This window comes from Populus alba, chromosome 14 (assembly GCF_005239225.2).
Source record: "Populus alba chromosome 14, ASM523922v2, whole genome shotgun sequence".
Taxonomy (NCBI): Eukaryota; Viridiplantae; Streptophyta; class Magnoliopsida; order Malpighiales; family Salicaceae; genus Populus; species Populus alba.
Window position 1 is genome coordinate 6,894,429 of NC_133297.1, and position 20,337 is coordinate 6,914,765.

Below are 20,337 nucleotides of genomic sequence, written 5' to 3' on the forward strand. Positions count from 1 at the left end.
GAGAACCTGATGGATTTTATATAATAATGTTGTACATCATAATCATGGGATACCTTCCCAACTGCACACGACAAGTTGATCAGATAATTCTCATGAATCTGGATTGAAGTTTACAGATTCCCTCCAGATGAGTTCCTTGATGTTTTCTTCAGTAAAAGATGGTTGCTCAAAATCAAAGCTGAAAGGCTTTGGGCAAACAGGCTCCTCATTGATGCCATGAAGAGGTTCCAAGTATGGATGGCACAGTGCCTCATCGACTGCAAACAGCAAAAAGGTCAAATGTAATCATCGGTCAAATAAAAGCTTCTTTGATGAGAAAATATACTCGAGTTTGAACATTCTGGTATAATTTCAGAATGTTGAGGCATACCATATTTTACTCTACTAGTTCACTAATATATGTAATTTCGCTTCATTAAGTAATACCAATTATCTCCAATATTATTCAATGAATGCACTTAATTCTAGATCAAATGTGTAGCCAAGATTGCAGGAAACGTCTCATAAAGATAAAAATATCGAGCGGAATCCGGCGACCGGTGATGTACTGATCTTTGCTCATCGGAGGGGTAGGCACACTGAGACACAATATTTAACGTGGTTCGGCAAATTGCCTACATCCATGAGAGAGATAGATATTATTAGAGATAGAGAAAGAATACAACACATGGAGGAGGATCACATTCACTCAACTCCCATCTCTCATTGCTACATGGGGCAGTAGCTGCATAAGGCAGCAAGGCTGCTGGTGGCAGCCCTTCTCTTTCTTTCTCTCTTCTTCTCTCTTTTGTAGCTCTCCTACAAGACTCTCTCTCTTCTCTCTACATGTCTCACAACTCTCACACTTTGCTCTCTAAGATCATGCCTCTTTTATAGGCATCAATGGCAGCTCCTCTTGCTCCTTTGTCATCAATGGTGGTTGCCAAACTCATCTCTTCTTCAACAAAGGCTGCTGCCAAAGTCAAGGTTGGTGGTTGCCACCAACAAGCCTCCTTCTTTGACAATGTCAACATAATTGGCAATATTCCAACAAAAAAAACAACATATGAAGCTATTTCTACAATATCACAAACTAGTCCTTGACATCACTATCATGCCTCATTCTTACCTGTAATGCGCCTATTTGGATCAAAGACCAGCATTTTCTCCAACAATTCGACAGCACCAGCAGACATGTTAGGAAATCTAGCAGCAAAATTTTGCCTGGGGTATTGCGGAAGCTGCCTAACATATCTTCGAGCATTCTCGCTTCGTAGGAAACCAAGACTGGAGTCATCAGGTGAACCTATGAGCTTTTCAAAGACAAATGCACAAGGTATCATGCTCGTAGTTTGATAACAAAAAACTGAGCAGTTCCATACTATCAACAAGCATGCTATATACTTCAACCTCTATGCATGCTAACAAAAGCTAGAGAGTTGCAACCCACACAACAGACAAAAGAACAAACCAAAACATAACTGGCAAAACAGAATAGAAGTTACACTGGTTGAAGCACAAGATACAACACTTTCACATAAGTTGCAGATTTTGTGGTCTTGGACTGATGGACCCATGAAAATTACAAAAAGGAAAATGAGTTGATGCAATCATGCATGGAGCCGGCGAAAATCATTTAAAATGATGGTGTAAACATTCGGCTCACAAATATAACCTTTTAGCATTCTTAAAAAAAAATAATTCTTTTTTCTTTCTAAAATTTGATGCTTGCTATTTTATCTCTACTATGAGAGGTAAGATTTTCAATTTTATTTCGCTTTGTTTGAAATTGTAGAAATATTTTATATCAATTTAAAAAATAAAATAAAATAAAATAAAATAATTTTCATCTTATTTTAAATCTTGATTTCTAAAATTTTTAGATAAATTTTGGCTGAAATGTTTTGGTTTCATTTCACATATTTTGTTTCAGGTTTGAAAAGTCATTGAATCAAATTGAACCCGGTTCAATTTGATTAATTAAACCACTCAGGTATAAAAAAGCTCTTTTTCATTACTATTTTCAATAACAATGATATTAATAATAATATTGAAAATAATAATTACTATTTTCATTAATAATGATATTAATTTTTTAAAATTAGATTTAGCACTAATTTATATGATTTATATTCATGTTGTTTTTTCCATGTCTATACTTTGTAAGAATTTGAGCAAAACCATGGATGCTTTAGATCCTATTAGCCTTGATAACATTGACATAATAAATGAATAGATTTATGAAGAATTTATCATTCTTGTTGGAGAGGATATAAGTTGGGAGACTATTGAAACATCTTTGTCTGCTTTGACTTTAGAGGATGAAAAGATATGTTCTGATGACGAGAATGAACTTGATGAAAATGATCAACTATTGGAATGTTTAGTTGATGACTTTCCCTTCATACCACCACAAGATCAAGATTTTTATTTCTATGTTAACGATGGAGATGATGTCTAATTTATGTTTATTTTAAGTTAAAGTTCTATTTAATCTTGACTATTTAAGAATATTTTAAATTTTAAAATTATATCTGTTTGATATTGTGTTTGCACTATATAATTTATAATTAATTTATCTTAAATTTAAATTATATTTGTTGAATTATATATATATATATATATATATATATATATATATATATATATAGTAGAACCCTAAAATAAAATGACATGTTAAAATGCTCTAAAACCAAAACATTTTATTTCTTCTTAACTTAATAATAATCTTAAAATCTTGATTAATTAACTAATAAACACAAGTAAATCACTAATGGGAGAGAAGGGAACGGTATTGGTGACGTGACAATAATACAATGGCGTGACTACAAAATCCTCATTTTAATAGATTTTTCCAAACAAGTCCTAAAAGAACAGACAGATGTAGGAGGGAGGAGTGCGATTAAAACAAGAAATTGAATATAGTAGTTATCAATAAATATAAGGGAAAATTATCGTTAGCAATTGTCATAACCCAATTTTTTGACCCTTTTATTTTAATTATTTTATTTACTGAAAAAATGATGAAAAACAAGTAAAAATAAAATAAATGAAGAATAAATTAAAATTTGGGTTAAGGGCAACATGATTGGAATTTTAAAGATTTAATTAAATTTTTTACTATTTTAATTAATCAAATCAAGGGTTTAATTGGAGAATTGATAAGTTTTGAGACTTAATTGAGCTTGAAATTAATTTAATTAATCCAATCAAGGTTTTAATTGGAGAATTGATAAGTTTTGAAACTTCATTAAGCTTGGAATTAATTTAATCAAGGGTTTAATTGGAGAATTGATAAGTTTTGAGACTTAATTGAGCTTGAAATTAATTTAATTAATCCAATCATAGGTTTAATTGAAGAAATATAAAATTTGGGGGTTTAATTGGGGTCCAAATTTCCAAAATTAAAATACAAGGACCAACTTCAAAATGGCGTCGAAATGCAAGGATCCAATTAACCAGGGGCTTGACTGCAACATTATAAGAATTCCAGGGACCAAATTGAAAGCAGCCTTAGAAAACGGAGTCGTTTGGCAGCGACTGTTCACCATCTTCTTCCTCCGCAACGGCTCTGCCATTAAAGGCAAACACGTTTCATCCGTTGGCAGCAACGCTTACTCATTAAAGGCGGCCGTTACCACCGGTTCTGGCCTTATAAAAGGCGAGGGAATCACAGAACCGCGGCGGAGATAGAAACAAAGAACACCGAGGAGCAGAAAAACCGAAACCTAGAAAACAGAGGAAAAATACACATAGCAAAAAAACAGAGCCAAACGCAAACATAAAACCCAGAAAACCAACATTTCATAATCGTCTTCGTCCCTTCCATCTCAATAACCGGGGCGACGAGCAGAGTTAAAAGCAAAGGAAAAAGTCCAAATCAGAAAGACAGGGGAAGCAAAGGGAAAACGCAAGCAGGAGACACAGAGACCAGGATCAGCTTCACCATCGTTCTCACCGCCTCCAGCAGACCAGGTAACCAACCTTTTCCTTTTGCATTTCTTCAATTAATTAGTGGTGCACTGTGCAAGTGAATTTTAACTTGCACAGTGCAGCAACACGCGTGGATTAATCCACGCGTGTTGCTCAGCCCAGCCCAAAAAAATAAAAAAATAAAAAATAAATAAAAAATAAACAGAAAAATAAAAAATAAATAAATAAAAAGTGTGTATTCATGAATAACAATAATGTAAATTTATTGGTTTATTCACTGACGCCAGAGTCAGGAATAAAAACACCGGTTTAAATTAATATTATTTTTATCCATTGTATTTTATTATGTTTAGCTAGAAAAATAAAAAATATGTGCATGCGTAAAAATTAATTTATTTTTATTTATTTATTCACAGGCACTAGAGTAGGGAATAAAAAAAATATATTGATCTAATTTTTTTTCGTAGCTACGAATTTTTACCAACGCCAAAGTTGGAATTATTTGAGCTCAAATATTCACTGGCGCTAGAGTCAGGAATATTATAAACAAATCATCATAGCATAAACTAATAAACATTTAGCAATTTAAGATAAAATCAGCAATGTAGTCTGTTTTAGACAGAACGTTTAAGGGGTGATAATATCTTTTTTTTATGTAACCAATCCCGAACCATAGAATCTCTGTTGACCAGTTAGGGTTCCTAGTGACCATAATACTAGGTGGCGACTTCTCAAACAAGATATTTTTTCTAAAAGAACCAAATGCTAGAAATCTGTTTTTTTTTTCATAATCGAGAATTATTTTTAGGGTCGTCGTGATGTCGGGTGTGATAGCAATTATGTTAAAATTGCAAGTTCAGTTTTAAAAACTTATATAAAAAATTTAAAATTTAATAAAATAATCAAATTACTCTCCCTACTTTTCTTTCTCTCCACACGTTATTTTCTCTCCTTGAAAACCCTAATTTTCTTAATTTGCACCTATCAAATCCAATAGATTACTCATTAATTATGGAGTTCTAGTAGTAAACAATATATATATATATATAGACTAAATGAGAGTTTTTTAGATATTATTTTTTAAAAATCTTATTTAATCTTGACCTTGTTTTATAATTATTATTTTTATTTTGTTTGGTTACTTTACTGTAATTATTTATTTTTATTGTGATATAATTAAATAAAAAATATATTTTTCAAATACATTTATATTTTGAGTTGGATAAATTAATCTAAATTAATTTAATATATTGTTTTATTAATATTTTTGATAATATGTTGTTAATGATTAGAAGTGAAGTGAGCCTTATGTTTTATATTTCAAGTTTCAACCAGTGAAATGGATCGGCAGTCCGTTAAAAGATGACTGCGTAAAGATCTTTAGCCATTTCAGGTGGGATAGAATTGAAGGGCACCGCAAAGACCTAATTATAAATATATGGAACACTGAAATACCAAGAAGATTTATTACAATCCCATTCCAGGCTGAACCGCTGACGGTCTAATCTAGCTCTTTCTCATCGGACACTATGGTTTGGAGATTAACGCAATGCGCAGATGCCCATGAATTTATTATAAAGGCAGCTAAATGCTGCATAGTGTACATTCAAATAGCTATTTTGAAGAGGTTTCTTTCTCTCTTTTTTTAACAAAAAAAAAAGAAACTGTTTTATTCCACACATGAATACTCGAGAACATGAAGCACCTAAATAAAATCTCAAGCATGGGTGATGATCAAATCTGCCTTGCGAGTTGTGACCATGTCCTTCAAACATTTCATTTCTTCTTTTTGAGAAATTCAACAAACTTACCAATATAGTAATCCTGATGCAACTTCTGGTTTCCGAAAATCGCAGCAGCTTCACTTGCTTTCTCCCTCAAGCTTTTTCCTTCCTCGGATACCATTGCGAGTTTCAGAGCCTCGGCTACACCATCGCGGGTAAACGACCCATCTTCCCCTCTCTGTACTTCCACACCTAAACCCTTCTCAACCAAATACCTTGCACACAAAGGTTGGTCGACGATGAATGGCAAGAGAATAAGGGTGTGACCAAACTGCAAAGTTTCAATAATAGAACCCCATCCAGAGTGAAATAATGATCCCCCGATTGATGGATGACCCAAGATTTCCATCTGTGGCGCCCATCCCATGCAAACAATCCCTCTATCAGATGTCCTTTCACCGAATCCTGAAGGCAGAGCTTCAAGATCATCGTTGGCCCAACCGGGTTTTCGTAATGCCCACAGAAATGGCAATCCAGATAACTCTAGCCCGTGAGCAATCTCATATACTTGATCTCTGGTTAGCTTATACTCGCTACCAAACCCTACAAACACAACGGACTTCGGCTTTTGGTCATCGAGCCATTTAAAGATTTCACCCCACCTCCCATCAGTGAATTCCTTTCTTTCTGGCTTCTCCTGGGGCAACAAACCTACTGGGATCACGGGTTTTCCTAGCAGCCTTTCAAATAGATTCAAGTAGTCTCCTTCGAACTCGGCACAGCTGCGTACCGCTACAGCTTGGCATCCATGGAGTATCTTGGAGACCCTTCCACCATCCGTGATCCCAGAAGCATTTCCTGTATAAATCCATTCAAAAATTCCAACAGCCTCGTGGTTTCGATAAGCTACCGAGGAGGGAAAGTCAACCCACTCTGGTTTCGTTATCATACTCGTCCATGAAGGCCTAAGTCTTTTTTGACCATCGCCAACTAATAAGCACTCTGGGTTCCCAAGAAACACATATGCAACAGCAGAGAAAACAGAGAAATGAATAAGAGGAACCTTTTTTTCTCTAGCAATCTCTACCATCCAATAAGGAATCATGTCAATGATTATCCAGTCTGGAAGTTGATCGGCGATGAACTGCTTCAAGGGGTGCTGCAGGAGATCATATGCAGTCTTCAGGTACTCGATTTTCTCCGCGGGAATGTCAACCGTGGCCTCTCCATCTTCTGGCAAGATATCATTGTCTAAGCTTGGTAGTGGAAACTCTACGAATTTCACCAAGTCTGCTAGACTTGGAGGAATTTTAGGGAGTCTTTTGATGTTTCTTGGGGTTGAAACAAAGGAGACTTTGATTCCAGCTTTGGCTAAATCTATGGAAAGTTGAAAGAAAGGTATCATATGGCCAAAGGCAATCCATGGAAGCATCACTATGTGAAGTTGCTCTGCCATTAATTCAAGGTATGGAGAAAAAGAAGATTTCCCAGGCTAGGAATTAGGGCAAACCTGTATGAATTTTAGAGTATTGAGAAAGGAGGTTTAAGATCAGTATATAGGGACTGAATACAGGAGCCAATTAGGACGGACAGTAAGCAGATTTCAATGAAAAGAGCAAAACCTTGTCTGGAGATTAACGAGTGAATCTTTCAGGGACTTCAATGATTTTTAAATTTCACATGGAAAGCACTTCCGATATTTAACGAGCCATTGCAGAGAATGGAGATAAGTTAGATTGGGTTCATCCGTGAAAAACCAAAAAAAACACCAACATAACCTAGCCTTTGGACAGTTTAAGGGAAAAATTGTAATCATACTATAAAATGCTATTAAAGTACAAGGTAAATTTAATATGATTATTAAAAGTGTACAGTTTAAAGTGTTTTTCTATTTAAAAATAATATTTTTTATTTTTTATCCGAGGTAAGTTTTCAGAGAAAAAAAAAAAAAAGACTGGTGGGAATCTTTATTATGCATGAATATTGCACTGTGTCGGTGCATGAAATCCAGTACAGATGTAAAGCCAACTGTCAATCCAAATGAAATAAATGCAAATGAAATAAACGGGGATTGGTTTATATGGCAGAGATTTTGTGGTCTTGGACTGATGGACCAATGAAAATTACGAAAAGGAAAATGACTTGACGCAATCAAGCATGGAGCCGGCGAAAATCATTTAAAATGATGGTGTAAACGTTCGGCTCACAAATATAACCTTTTAGCATTCTTAAAAAAAAAAAAAAAAACTCTTTTTTTCTTTCAAAAATTTGATGTCTGCTATTTCATCTCTATTATGAGAGGTGTGATCCTTGAAAAATGATTTTTCAATTCTATTTTATTTTGTTTGGAATTGTGGAAATATTTTATATCAATTTAAAAAATAAAATAATCTTTATTTTATTTTAAATCTTGATACATTCTTGATTTTTTGAATAAATTTTAGTTGAAATGTTTTGGTTTCATTTCACATGTTTCGTTGCGGGTTTGAAAAGTCATTGAATCAAATTGAACCCGATTTAATTTAATTAATTAAACCACTCAGGTATAAAAAGTTATTTTTCATTACTATTTTTAATAACAATGATATTAATAATAATATTAATAATAAAAAGCTATCTTTCATTACTATTTTCAATAACAATGATATTAATAATAATAATTACTATTTTCATTAACAATGATATTAATTTTTTTAAAATTAGATTTATCATTAATATCATTGTTAGATTTATCATATATATAGTTTATATTCATGTTGTTTTTTTCATGTTTATACTTTATAGAAATTTAAGACTATAAATTGCTATTAAAGTACAAGATAAAATTAATATGATTATTAAAAGTGTACAGTTTAAAGTGTTTTTCTATTTAAAAATAATATTTTTTATTTTTTATCGAGGTAAGTTTTCAGAGAGAGAGAGAGAGAAAGGACTGGCGGGAATCTTTATTATGCATGAATATTGCACTGTGTCGGTGCATGAAATCCAGTACAGATGTAAAGCCAACTGTCAATCCAAGTGAAATAAATGCAAATGAAATAAATGGGGATTGGTTTATATGGCAGAGATTTTGTGGTCTTGGACTGATGGACCAATTAAAATTACGAAAAGGAAAATGACTTGACGCAATCATGCATGGAGCCGGCGAAAATCATTTAAAATGATGGTGTAAACGTTCGGCTCACAAATATAACCTTTTAGCATTCTTAAAAAAAAAAAAAAAACTCTTTTTTTTTTCTAGAAGGTGTTTGGTATTGTGGTAGCTGTTGTGGTTATGATTTTAAAAAAATTGGTTTATAAAAAGTACTTTTAATTGAGATTGGTTTGAAAAAATAGGTGTTTGGTTAAAACTGTAGTTGAAATTGAGGTTGAATAAAAAGTAATTTAATATGTTTGGTTAAGAATGCTTTTAAAATTGAGGTTATAAAATAATTTTAAGAAATATATATTAATATTGATGGTTTTAAATTTAAATATTGTAGATTTAATTACTCATATTACATCATGGAATAAATAATACTTTATATAAAATATTTTTTATTATTCCATTAAACTATGTATAATTTCATTATGTACAAAATTCATCCGATAAGAACTATAATTTTCATAATTTTTTGAGCGTGTAATAAAATTAGATAAAATATTATCAGATATAAAATTGATATTATAATGCAAGTGAATTTAATTCACTCTATACTACTTTTTCAAGAAAAAAATATTATTCACATCAGTGCGAATGAATTTAATTTATTCTTAATTAGTTTTCTTTTTTAAATAATAAAATCAACACACTGCTAGAAAGAAAAAAAGAAAAACTGGACGAACAGTGCAAGTGAATTTCACTGTTCACGTGAACAGTGCAATTCACTTACACTGTACATTTTTTTTAAAAGTGAATTACACTGTTCACACTAATTGCACTGTTCAATGAACAGTGCACAGTGCGTTAAAAGCATGATTTTATTGCTTTTCATTACCTGCGGTTTGGATGCAAAATTTACGTGGGACGTACAGTAAATCACGTTTTTTCATTACCAAACGGTTGCCACTACCCTTTATTTAAAACGCAGCCGCAGCCGCAGAGCCAAACAGGCTCTAAAATTTGATGTCTGCTATTTCATCTCTATTATGAGAGGTGTGATCCTTGAAAAATGATTTTTCAATTCTATTTTATTTTGTTTGGAATTGTGGAAATATTTTATATCAATTTAAAAAACAAAATAATCTTTATTTTATTTTAAATCTCGATATATTCTGGAATTTTTGAATAAATTTTAGTTTGAAATATTTTGGTTTTATTTCACATGTTTCATTACAGGTTTGAAAAGTCATTAAATCAAATTAAACCCGATTACAATCCCATTCCAGGCTGAACCGCTGACGGTCTAAACTAGCTCAGCTAGAAATGAAGTCTTTTATTTCACATCTTTTCTCTCTATTTCTCATCGGACACCATGGTTTGCAGATTAACGCAGTGCGCAGATGCCCATGAATTTATTATAAAGGCAGCTAAATGCTGCATAGTACTGTACATTCAAATAGCTATTTTGAAGAGGTTTCTTTCTTCTTCTTTTTTTTTAAAAAAAAGAAAGAAACTGTTTTATTCCACACATGAATACTCGAGAACATGAAGCACCTAAATAAAATCTCAAGCATGGGTGATGATCAAATCTGCCTTGCGAGTTGTGACCATGTCCTGCAAACATTTCATTTCTTCTTTTTGAGAAATTCAACAAACTTACCAATATAGTAATCCTGATGCAACTTCTGGTTTCCGAAAATCGCAGCAGCTTCACTTGCTTTCTCCCTCAAGCTTTTTCCTTCCTCGGATACCATTGCGAGTTTCAGAGCCTCGGCTACACCATCGCGGGTAAACGACCCATCTTCCCCTCTCTGTACTTCCACACCTAAACCCTTCTCAACCAAATACCTTGCATTCAAAGGTTGGTCGACGATGAATGGTAAGAGAATAAGGGTGTGACCAAACTGCAAAGTTTCAATAATAGAACCCCATCCAGAGTGAAATAATGATCCCCCGATTGATGGATGACCCAAGATTTCCATCTGTGGCGCCCATCCCATGCAAACAATCCCTCTATCAGATGTCCTTTCACCGAATCCTGAAGGCAGAGCTTCAAGATCATCGTTGGCCCAACCGGGTTTTCGTAATGCCCACAGAAATGGCAATCCAGATAACTCTAGCCCGTGAGCAATCTCATATACTTGATCTCTGGTTAGCTTATACTCGCTACCAAACCCTACAAACACAACGGACTTCGGCTTTTGGTCATCGAGCCATTTAAAGATTTCACCCCACCTCCCATCAGTGAATTCCTTTCTTTCTGGCTTCTCCTGGGGCAACAAACCTACTGGGATCACGGGTTTTCCTATCAGCCTTTCAAATAGATTCAAGTAGTCTCCTTCGAACTCGGCACAGCTGCGTACCGCTACAGCTTGGCATCCATGGAGCTAGTATCTTGGAGACCCTTTCACTATCCGTGATCCCAGAAGCATTTCCTGTATAAAGCCATTCAAAAACTACAGCAGCCTCATGGTTTCGATAAGCTACCGAGGAGGGAAAGTCAACCCACTCTGGTTTCGTTGTCATACTCGTCCCTGACGGCCTAAGTCTTTTTTTACCATCGCCAACTAAGCACTCTGGGTGCCCAAGAAACACATATGCAACAGCAGAGAAAACAGAGAAATGAATAAGAGGAACTTTTTTTTCTCTAGCAATCTCTACCATCCAATAAGGAATCGCGTCAATGATTATCCAGTCTGGAAGTTGATCGGCGATGAACTGCTTCAAGGGGTGCTGCAGGAGATCATATGCAATCTTCAGGTACTCGATTTTCTCGGCAGGAATGTCAACCGTGGCCTCTCCATCTTCTGGCAAGATATCATTGTCTAAGCTTGGTAGTGGAAACTCTACGAATTTCACCAAGTCTGCTAGACTTGGAGGAATTTTAGGGAGTCTTTTGATGTTTCTTGGGGTTGAAACAAAGGAGACTTTGATTCCAGCTTTGGCTAAATCGATGGAAAGTTGAAAGAAAGGTATCATATGGCCAAAGGCAATCCATGGAAGCATCACTATGTGAAGTTGCTCTGCCATTAATTCAAGGTATGGAGAAAAAGAAGATTTCCCAGGCTAGGAATTAGGGCAAACCTGTATGAATTTTAGAGTATTGAGAAAGGAGGTTTAAGATCAGTATATATGGACTGAATACAAGAGCCAATGAGGACGGACAGTAAGCAGATTTCAATGAAAAAAGCAAAACCTTGTCTGGAGATTAACGAGTGAATCTTCCAGGGACTTCAATGATTTTTGAATTTCACATGGAAAGCACTTCCGATATTTAAAGAGCCAGGGGGGCAACCAAGTCTCGAATGTGAACTTCATGCTGATTTTTCTTCTTTAAAAATTATATTTCCGTGAATCACAAGTAATTTAATTATTCAATATTCAACAGTAATTTATACAAAACACCACTTAAAATTTTTTTAAATTATTATTTAAGAGAAATAAATTATTATACACAAAGCACTAACAAATATTTTGAAAATGCAAAAATAAATGTGCTTCTAGTATATTACTTGTGCAACTAACAAATTTGATTTTTGCTCTTTACATAACCAAGCTTCCTCGGGTATTTAAATATACAAAAGTCTATACATGTTTTATAAGGATCTAAAGTTCATAAAAGAAAATAAAATAATTCAGTTTCTAGAAGGAAAAAAAGATGACATGACATCAAATGACAAGAGAGAAAAGAAAAATACAGAAAGATTGAAACAATAAAAATGCATTACAGCTACGACAATACGCTGCCATTATTATTAAAAAAATCTTAACAAAACAAATATATAAACATCATAAAAAGGCCACTTTGAAGCTGTTAATCAGATGCCAACATATGAGCATGCAACCATTTTTAAATGGAACGGGTGGCTCGTCACTAGCTCTTTAATTACTAAATATATGGTAATTTTATGATTTTAACACTACTAATATTTTTTAGTTATTAAATAAAATATAATTACAAACTTGTAAATAATTTAATGTTTTTTGTTCATTTCTTTTAAAGTGTCATGTAAAGTATCATGAGTTTATAAAGTCGAAATAATAGAGATAAATTATGAAGCGGTGTAAATTATAGGATCTTCAGTGTAATTTTTTCTAGATTTTTATTTGAACTATATTAATTATTTTTTAGTTATTATACATTTGATATGAAAATAATAATATTAATAATAAAGTGTATATGAAAATTCGATTGAAATCGGTTGTTTATTATTAAATGTTTAAATAGATTTGAAACATGATTTTATCACATTAAGCTTTGAAGCATACAAAATATAGATACATTATTTTAATGTTTACTAGAGCACTCCTCACATGGCACAGCCCAAGAAGAACCTACACCAACTAAAGATGGAACCTTCATAGAGATTCTACTCGGCAAACTTGAGAACCATGCTGCTTGTCCTCTGTCTTGCACTTTCTGATGTCGTAACAAATCTGAGATATCAGTTCATAGAACTCTAAAGAAAATTGTAAGCAAATCCAATATACACAATATGTTTCTTATCTCTTCTTCTCTCGGAGAACCTGATGGATTTTATATAATAATGTTGTACATCATAATCATGGGATACCTTCCCAACTGCACACGACAAGTTGATCAGATAATTCTCACGAATCTGGATTGAAGTTTACAGATTCCCTCCAGATGAGTTCCTTAATGTTTTCTTCAGTAAAAGATGGTTGCTCAAAATCAAAGCTAAAAGGCTTTGGGCAAACAGACTCCTCATTGATGCCATGAAGAGGTTCCAAGTATGGATGGCACAGTGCCTCATCGACTGCAAACAGCAAAAAGGTCAAATGTAATCATCGGTCAAATAAAAGCTTCTTTGATGAGAAAATATACTCGAGTTTGAACATTCTGGTATAATTTCAGAATGTTGAGACATACCATATTTTACTCTACTAGTTCACTAATATATGTAATTTCGCTTCATTAAGTAATACCAATTATCTCCAATATTATTCAACGAATACACTTAATTCCAGATCAAATGTGCAGCCAAGTTTGCAGGAAACGTCTCATAAAGATAAAAAAAACAACATATGAAGATATTTCTGCAATGTCACAAACTAGTCCTTGACATCACTATCATGCCTCATTCTTACCTGTAATGCGCCTATTTGGATCAAAGACCAGCATTTTCTCCAACAATTCGACAGCACCAGCAGACATGTTAGGAAATCTAGCAGCAAAATTTTGCCTGGGGTATTGCGGAAGCTGCCTAACATATCTTCGAGCATTCTCGCTTCGTAGGAAACCAAGACTGGAGTCATCAGGTGAACCTATGAGCTTTTCAAAGACAAATGCACAAGGTATCATGCTCGTAGTTTGATAACAAAAAACTGAGCAGTTTCATACTATCAACAAGCATGCTATATACTTCAACCTCTATGCATGCTAACAAAAGCTATAAAGTTGCAGCCCACACAACAGACAAAAGAACAAACCAAAACATAACTGGCAAAACAGAACACAAGTTACACTGATTGAAGCACAAGATACAACACTCTCACATAATTGACCATGAAAAGGAGAAGGGAGGATAATTCTGTTCCTAATCACTTCTCTTTGTTTCACTATTGTCTGTAAGATATCATCACTGCCAGAAAATTTTCAGAATTCTCCCTAATTTTGCAAAAAAAGAAAAAGAAAAAGAAAAAAAAAAACTAAATGGCCCCCTCAATAAAAAATTTACAAACTTTTCTCGAAATGTCACATCCTAGATTCATCCCTGGTCGTTACATTCAGTTACCAGATTAAGAATCACCATTAATGCAATTCCTGCCATTTGAATAAAAAGGAGGGAGGGAAGCGAGAGACGAGTCTCTGACTCGTCAATTCAGGAAAAAAAGCCAAAGGGCATCATAATTGTCAATGCACATGACTTTAAAAAGCTACAATCACGCATGAGTTAATGAAAGGAGTTAGGGCTTTTGAAATGAAATTATTTAGGGCCTCCCGTCCACAAATGACGGGCCAGATACTTTGAAACAAAAAACACAACATGATGGTAGGGCACAGTTGCTGGACAATTTCAAAATCACATACCTCTGTAATAAGCCTCAGCTGATGAGCATAGTCTTTTCCAGGAAATAAAGGTTGCCGAGTCATGATTTCACCAAGTATGCAACCCACTGACCATATATCAATTGCTGCAGTATACTCAGAGCAGTTAAGGAGTAATTCCGGTGCCCGGTACCATCGAGTGACCACATACTCGGTCATGAAATCCGTTTCAGATGTTGTCCTTGCAAGTCCAAAGTCTCCAATCTTAAGGTCACAATTAGCATTCAAGAACAAATTACTGGGTTTGAGATCACGATGCAACACATTTGCCGAATGTACATATTTAAGCCCTCTTAGCAATTGATAAAGAAAGTACTGCAAAGAAACAATTTAGATATCAGTGAAAATCAAGCACACAACAAAGTATTTGTTAATTTAGCAATGCTTGCTCATAAAACAATGATAATTTCCGATTACAGCATGTGTTATAGAAAGCATTTTATTCAGTAGCAGTCTCTGGGCAGCAGCATGAGGCCATTTCTTGCCTCTCTTTGGTAACTTCAGTTTTCTTCCCTGGGAACAAAAGGTGAAAGGAGAGAGGAGATGGAAAGGGGTGATAGATGTGATGGGTTGGCCTGTAGGAATTTTAGGGAAACAAGAGAGAGAGAAGAATAGTGAAGCCAAATGATAGCTGTGATTTATTAGAGACATTATCCCGCTAAATTCCAAAAAAATAAGATTGCCAGCTAATAAACCTCTCAGCTCAACAAAGGCAAACAAAAAATAAAAGTCATCGTGTTATGATTGTGATTTAGTCGAAAATATGGCATTTATTTATATCTAATTTTATAATATTTTTTATTTAAAAATATATAAAAATAATATTATTTTAACGTGAACAAATTAAAACAATCTAAAAAACACACAAAAAAATTATAATTTAAAACTAAAAAATTAAAAGCAGTCTAGCCACACAAACAAACACCACTTAAATGAGAAAGCATAGCTTATAACTAGTTGAATCATTTTGTCAAAATTTAAGCTTAAAATTCAAGCTTGAAACATGCAGCAATCTAGAAAGTCCAGCCAAAAGTTAACAATATCCTAGAGAAAGATAAAAATAAATAAAAATCAAATAAGTAACCACAAGAACAATAATATCTAAAATAACTCCGCTAGCTATGAGTATAAATTACTTATAGTAAACATGAAAACAAAGAAAACTTAATGGATCTAACCCGACAATGATCATCTGTCAATAGTTGGTTGGTGCGTATTATTTGATGTAGATCCGTGTCCATTAATTCATAAACAATGTATACATCATTGAAGTTCTCCGTCCGAGGAGGCCGGATGATGTCTTTGATAGCAATAACCTGAGGAGCAGTAAATGATTAGCACGACCATAGAAATAAATAAAAAAAAAAAAAAACACCATAGAAACAATAAATTAGACAGGTTCTGCGATACAACGTCAGCAAGCACCCATGCTGTGTATGCTTCTATGCACGTAATTACATGGTGTTGACAAGCTAGTCTCAAATGAGGATAAACAGAAGTCAAACAAATAAGTTATGGAACTTAGCAATCCTGAGCACATGTCTGAAGGACAAGGTTGAATACAAAAGAAAGTTGTGAATCAAATGAATCCATGGTAACTCTAGTCGATCCAGCAACTGGCCTCTGAATCACCAAGATCATCATGCTTTGTGAAAGCGAAATTTAAAGTTTGATTTATCAAGGAATCACCCGCTCGATAATAAGAATAAATTAAATACGGAACAATTTAACAAAAATCCCACCCCCTATAAGAGAATCTCAATTGCAACAGAACTCAGGTTCTTGGTAGCATTGTCACAGGGTAGGATTTTTCTTGTTAAAGATTTCCAGTCCCAATGTGGCAGCTCAGCCCCCTGCTCGGCCTTCCCACTATTAACTTACTTGTATTTATCTAGCAACTAACTATTAACTTGTATTTATCTAGTAACTAAGTATTTTTTCTTACCGAGAGATTTCTTTACACTCTTTCCTGTTACAAGACAAGCGGTGTTAGAGAATAATATAAATCATATCATAAAATCTCACCTAACAGCTTAAGCTTTTGGATTGAATTGGTTCTTTAACATGGTATCAGAGCTTTAATGACCAAGTGGTCATGAATTCGAATCTCACCATCCCCATTTATTTGATAAAATTAAGCACAAGGTAATGTAGGTTTGTACAAATTTCAAACCCAAAGGATTTTCACTTAAGAAAGTGTGTTAGAGAATAATATAAATCATATCTTGAAACCTCACCTAACAGCTTAAGTTTTTTATTTAAATTGATTTTTTAACAAGCGAAATATATAAGTAGAAAAGATGCCATGGAATATAAGTTATTTGGGGAGACAAAATCCACTGTGCATATCACATAAATTAAGGGACTTGCGTATATTTTTTTGAGTTAATGAGGATTGTTAGCATTATAACAGAGTTTAGCTACGAAATCATGAGCAACAACTTCAGCTGAGCTACAAAATCATGAGATATTAACTTCAGTTGAGCTAAGAATCGTGAGAATAGCAAAGGAAAACAAACTTACATTTTCATGATCCATGTGGCGAAGAAGCTTAATCTCTCGTAAAGTCCTCTTGGCATCTATTCTGTTGTCAAATGCATTACCAATCTTCTTAATGGCAACCTCTTCACGTGTCTCAGAATTCACAGCAGCACTGAAGGAAACAACAAAATCACATCTTCCTTCACGTTGTAGATTTCACACACAAAATTAAGTCAAACATAACGAGACCATAACATTCGCGATTCACCGGTAACAGAAGTTTTCCTAATTAATAAAACAGATTCCGTGCATTTTCCTTTCCCTAAAGTATTCCAAACACGCTCGAAACTCTATTAACAACTTTTGTTAGCACTAGCTTCACGGTTTACCAAGTAGCCTAGAGCACTTAGTTTTAAGAGGATTTATGGGATTACGGTGTGCTTTTGTTTAAAAAATATGTTAAAATAATATATATTTTTTTAAAAAATTATTTTTAATATAGTCATAAAACACTAAAAAAATTAATTTTTTAAAAAATAAAATTTAAGTGAAACGGCCTCTTAATGTTTTATTCTTGAGACTTCCACCATCATTTCTCCAATTCCAAAAGGATAACTAAAAATTCTAATAAAAAATCATAACTTTAAATATATATTAAAATAATATATATTTTTTTTAAAAAATTATTTTTAATTTACCAGTCATAAAACAATAATAAAATTAATTTTAAAAAAATTAAAATTTAAGTGAAACGGCCTCTTAATGTTGTATTCTTGAGACTTCCACCATCATTTCTCCAAATCCAAAAGGATAACTAAAAATTCTAATAAAAAATCATAACTTTAAATATATATTAAAATAATATATATTTTTTTTTAAAATTATTTTTAATTTACCAGTCATAAAACAATAATAAAATTAATTTTTAAAAAATAAAATTTAAGTGAAACAGCCTCTTAATGTTGTATTCTTGAGACTTCCACCATCATTTCTCCAATTCCAAAAGGATAAATAAAAATTCTAATAAAAAATCATAACTCGAAAGGATATTTTAAGAAGAAGACAGTTTTCAACCTCAAAGAATCGAAATCGGAAACTAGAAGAAACCAAAATCTACAGTTGAAACTTAAACACGATCATACAAGGGAAGAGGAGAGAGTAAGAATCAGACTTACCAAACAATACCATTAGCGCCACGGCCAATAGGACGAATAGGAGGGGCATACTTTCTAGGAACTTCAAAGAGGTTACCGTACACATTGTACTGTACATAGCGTCCACCATGAGCAGGTATGCCTTTGCTGTTAGGATCGCCACCTGAGATGGACTCTAAGCTTGCCATTTTTGTCAGTAGCAGCCTGAAAGGATCCAATTAAGCTAGAGCGAAGAGGAGATAGAAAGGAGATGGCTAATTAAGCAGTCCAGTAGTTGTTGTTGAAGAGGAGGAAGAGGGGCTTAAAAAGAGGGCGGGCGTGTTAGTAGGCGTAGAGCTTTCTCGTTTTCACATTTCTTCTGGTTTCCGTGTGGGCTATTTTACTACTATTAGAGTCTACCCTTTACAGGGACGAGTGAGAGAAGATGAAAGGTAGAGGTGGACTGGACCGTGTGGTGCTCGACTTTTGAACTGGAAAAGCTTAGCCTGCCTCGTGACTCGACAATTTGCTTGCTGACTTTTATTTAATTTATCTCAGGTAGTTTTTCCTAGAGAGAACAGGAAGGAAACTATACACTGTTTTTGTTGGTGATTGTGATTTAACTCTAATTTATCAAACTTTGAATTCTGACTTTTCTAGGTCTCTCGTATTTTTATGATCAGTAGCGCGATTGATTGAAAAAAAAAGAGAAAAGAAATTATGGGTGGATGGCATTTGATTTCGATTGGATCTAGCTCAAAATCACTGGTGTTTAGGCCTGCCTCAATTTAGCCAGAGCAAGCGGACCCGAACTTCAGAATCATGTCTATTATCCCATTCTTAATTTTCGATTTGGGTGAACTGCAAGAGAAAGATGCAGGAAACGGACCCACCAAACATTCCTTCCTTCAACATGAACAGCTCAGATGATGATGGTGGTGGTGGTGGTGGTTATCTGCTCCCTCCATTTTTGTTCAAACTAACCTAACTGTAAGAAAACATTACACTGATAATTTGAAGTATCTTTGCATTGCATTTCGAGTCACAGTCATGGTTCGTTCAACGTATGTTTGCTTGGCGTGCTTGATACTTCGATCAAATTACTTTTATGTGTTTTTTTTAAAAAATAAAAAATATATATTATTTTAATATATTTTATAATAAAAAAACACTTTAAAATATTACTTCAAAACCACGCTTTCAAATCACCACGAAGAGAAGGTTCCCGTGTTCCAAACTACCCTTGAACACAGCTTGCTGAAAAATCAAGAAGGAAGCAAAAAGACTCCCTCCTCCAAGAGACGATCCAATCGAAATCAAGGCCTACCTTCCTTATTTTCCACCGAACGGAAAATCCACCATTTTCCGGATTTAGTCTCCCTAAACGTGATTTTTGTCTACTCAAACACGAACCTTCATTGACATTAGCATCTCCGGATTTAGTCTCCCCAAACGTGATTTTTGTAATTCCACACGTATACTTTATTTGGCCATGGCATTACTGAATTCCTGATTGCGGTATTTTTATGGAATCCGGGGAAAATTTGTTCAGGATACTCTAGAATTCGAAAAATTAATGCATTACTTTAATGAAATAATACCATGTTGGATTTACTACTTTTTTTCATTGATAGTATTAACTAAAACACTCAAACAAATCTGGATCATTACATCTTGTAAAAGACTCCTAATTTTCAATACATTTTGATCCCTTTAACAAGCCATTCATTTTTTTAAAAAAAGAAAAAAGAAATTCCATAAACTTGGATTGCCATTTTGGCCTTCGTTATGTTCCAATTTTAAATTGGTTTTAGCTCCGAAATTCTTCTTTCTTTGCTCAAAGCTAAAGGTTTTACTCTTTCCAAATAACCACTTTTCGGTCCCGATTTCCTCTAATTAAATTACTTGTGAAAAAAACAAAGGAGTGTGTTTGAT

General features: G+C 33.9%; 3 protein-coding genes and 1 pseudogene across 5 annotated transcripts; all 4 read right to left on the bottom strand.

Moving 5' to 3' along the window:
• On the bottom strand, positions 1-1,350 carry LOC118041606 (mitogen-activated protein kinase 4-like). Its single transcript, XM_035049041.2, has 2 exons — positions 1,109-1,350; positions 1-257 (listed from the first exon to the last, which is right to left on the bottom strand). Exons 1-2 carry the CDS (start codon positions 1,320-1,322, stop codon positions 91-93), a joined length of 381 nt encoding a protein of 126 aa, XP_034904932.1. The 5' UTR covers positions 1,323-1,350; the 3' UTR covers positions 1-90.
• Positions 1,351-5,462: 4,112 nt separating this feature from the next.
• LOC118041603 (putative UDP-rhamnose:rhamnosyltransferase 1) lies at positions 5,463-7,433 on the bottom strand. Its single transcript, XM_035049037.2, has one exon. The coding sequence runs from the start codon at positions 7,090-7,092 to the stop codon at positions 5,689-5,691; it is 1,404 nt and encodes a 467-aa protein (XP_034904928.1). The 5' UTR covers positions 7,093-7,433; the 3' UTR covers positions 5,463-5,688.
• A 2,773-nt stretch (positions 7,434-10,206) lies between these two features.
• Positions 10,207-12,046, bottom strand: LOC118041604 (putative UDP-rhamnose:rhamnosyltransferase 1; annotated as a pseudogene).
• Positions 12,047-12,943: 897 nt separating this feature from the next.
• Positions 12,944-19,067, bottom strand: LOC118041605 (mitogen-activated protein kinase 4-like). 3 transcript variants are annotated; one of them, XM_035049039.2, is made up of 6 exons: positions 18,445-19,067; positions 17,312-17,441; positions 15,967-16,104; positions 14,771-15,103; positions 13,828-14,004; positions 12,944-13,496 (listed from the first exon to the last, which is right to left on the bottom strand). In XM_035049039.2, exons 1-6 carry the CDS (start codon positions 18,609-18,611, stop codon positions 13,350-13,352), a joined length of 1,092 nt encoding a protein of 363 aa, XP_034904930.1. In that variant the 5' UTR covers positions 18,612-19,067; the 3' UTR covers positions 12,944-13,349. The 3 variants fall into 3 exon arrangements, with proteins under 3 accessions (XP_034904930.1, XP_034904929.1, XP_034904931.1); XM_035049038.2 differs by having other exon boundaries at positions 13,828-14,011; positions 18,445-19,044; XM_035049040.2 differs by lacking the exons at positions 15,967-16,104; positions 17,312-17,441; positions 18,445-19,067 and adding an exon at positions 15,206-15,574 and having other exon boundaries at positions 13,828-14,011.
• Positions 19,068-20,337: the final 1,270 nt, after the last annotated feature.

Bases quoted from the DNA above. Each gene is read 5' to 3' on its own strand.
- LOC118041606 (XM_035049041.2), bottom strand. From the start codon at position 1,322: ATGATACCTTGTGCATTTGTCTTTGAAAAGCTCATAGGTTCACCTGAT. The intron at 258-1,108 runs GTAAGAATGAGG...TGCTGTTTGCAG, and splicing joins TCCAAATAGGCGCATTACAG to TCGATGAGGCACTGTGCCAT.
- LOC118041603 (XM_035049037.2), bottom strand. From the start codon at position 7,092: ATGGCAGAGCAACTTCACATAGTGATGCTTCCATGGATTGCCTTTGGC.
- LOC118041605 (XM_035049038.2), bottom strand. From the start codon at position 18,611: ATGGCAAGCTTAGAGTCCATCTCAGGTGGCGATCCTAACAGCAAAGGC. The intron at 16,105-17,311 runs GTAAGTTTGTTT...ACTGCTCCTCAG, and splicing joins GCCACATGGATCATGAAAAT to GTTATTGCTATCAAAGACAT. The intron at 15,104-15,966 runs GTTAGATCCATT...GTTTCTTTGCAG, and splicing joins TGACAGATGATCATTGTCGG to TACTTTCTTTATCAATTGCT.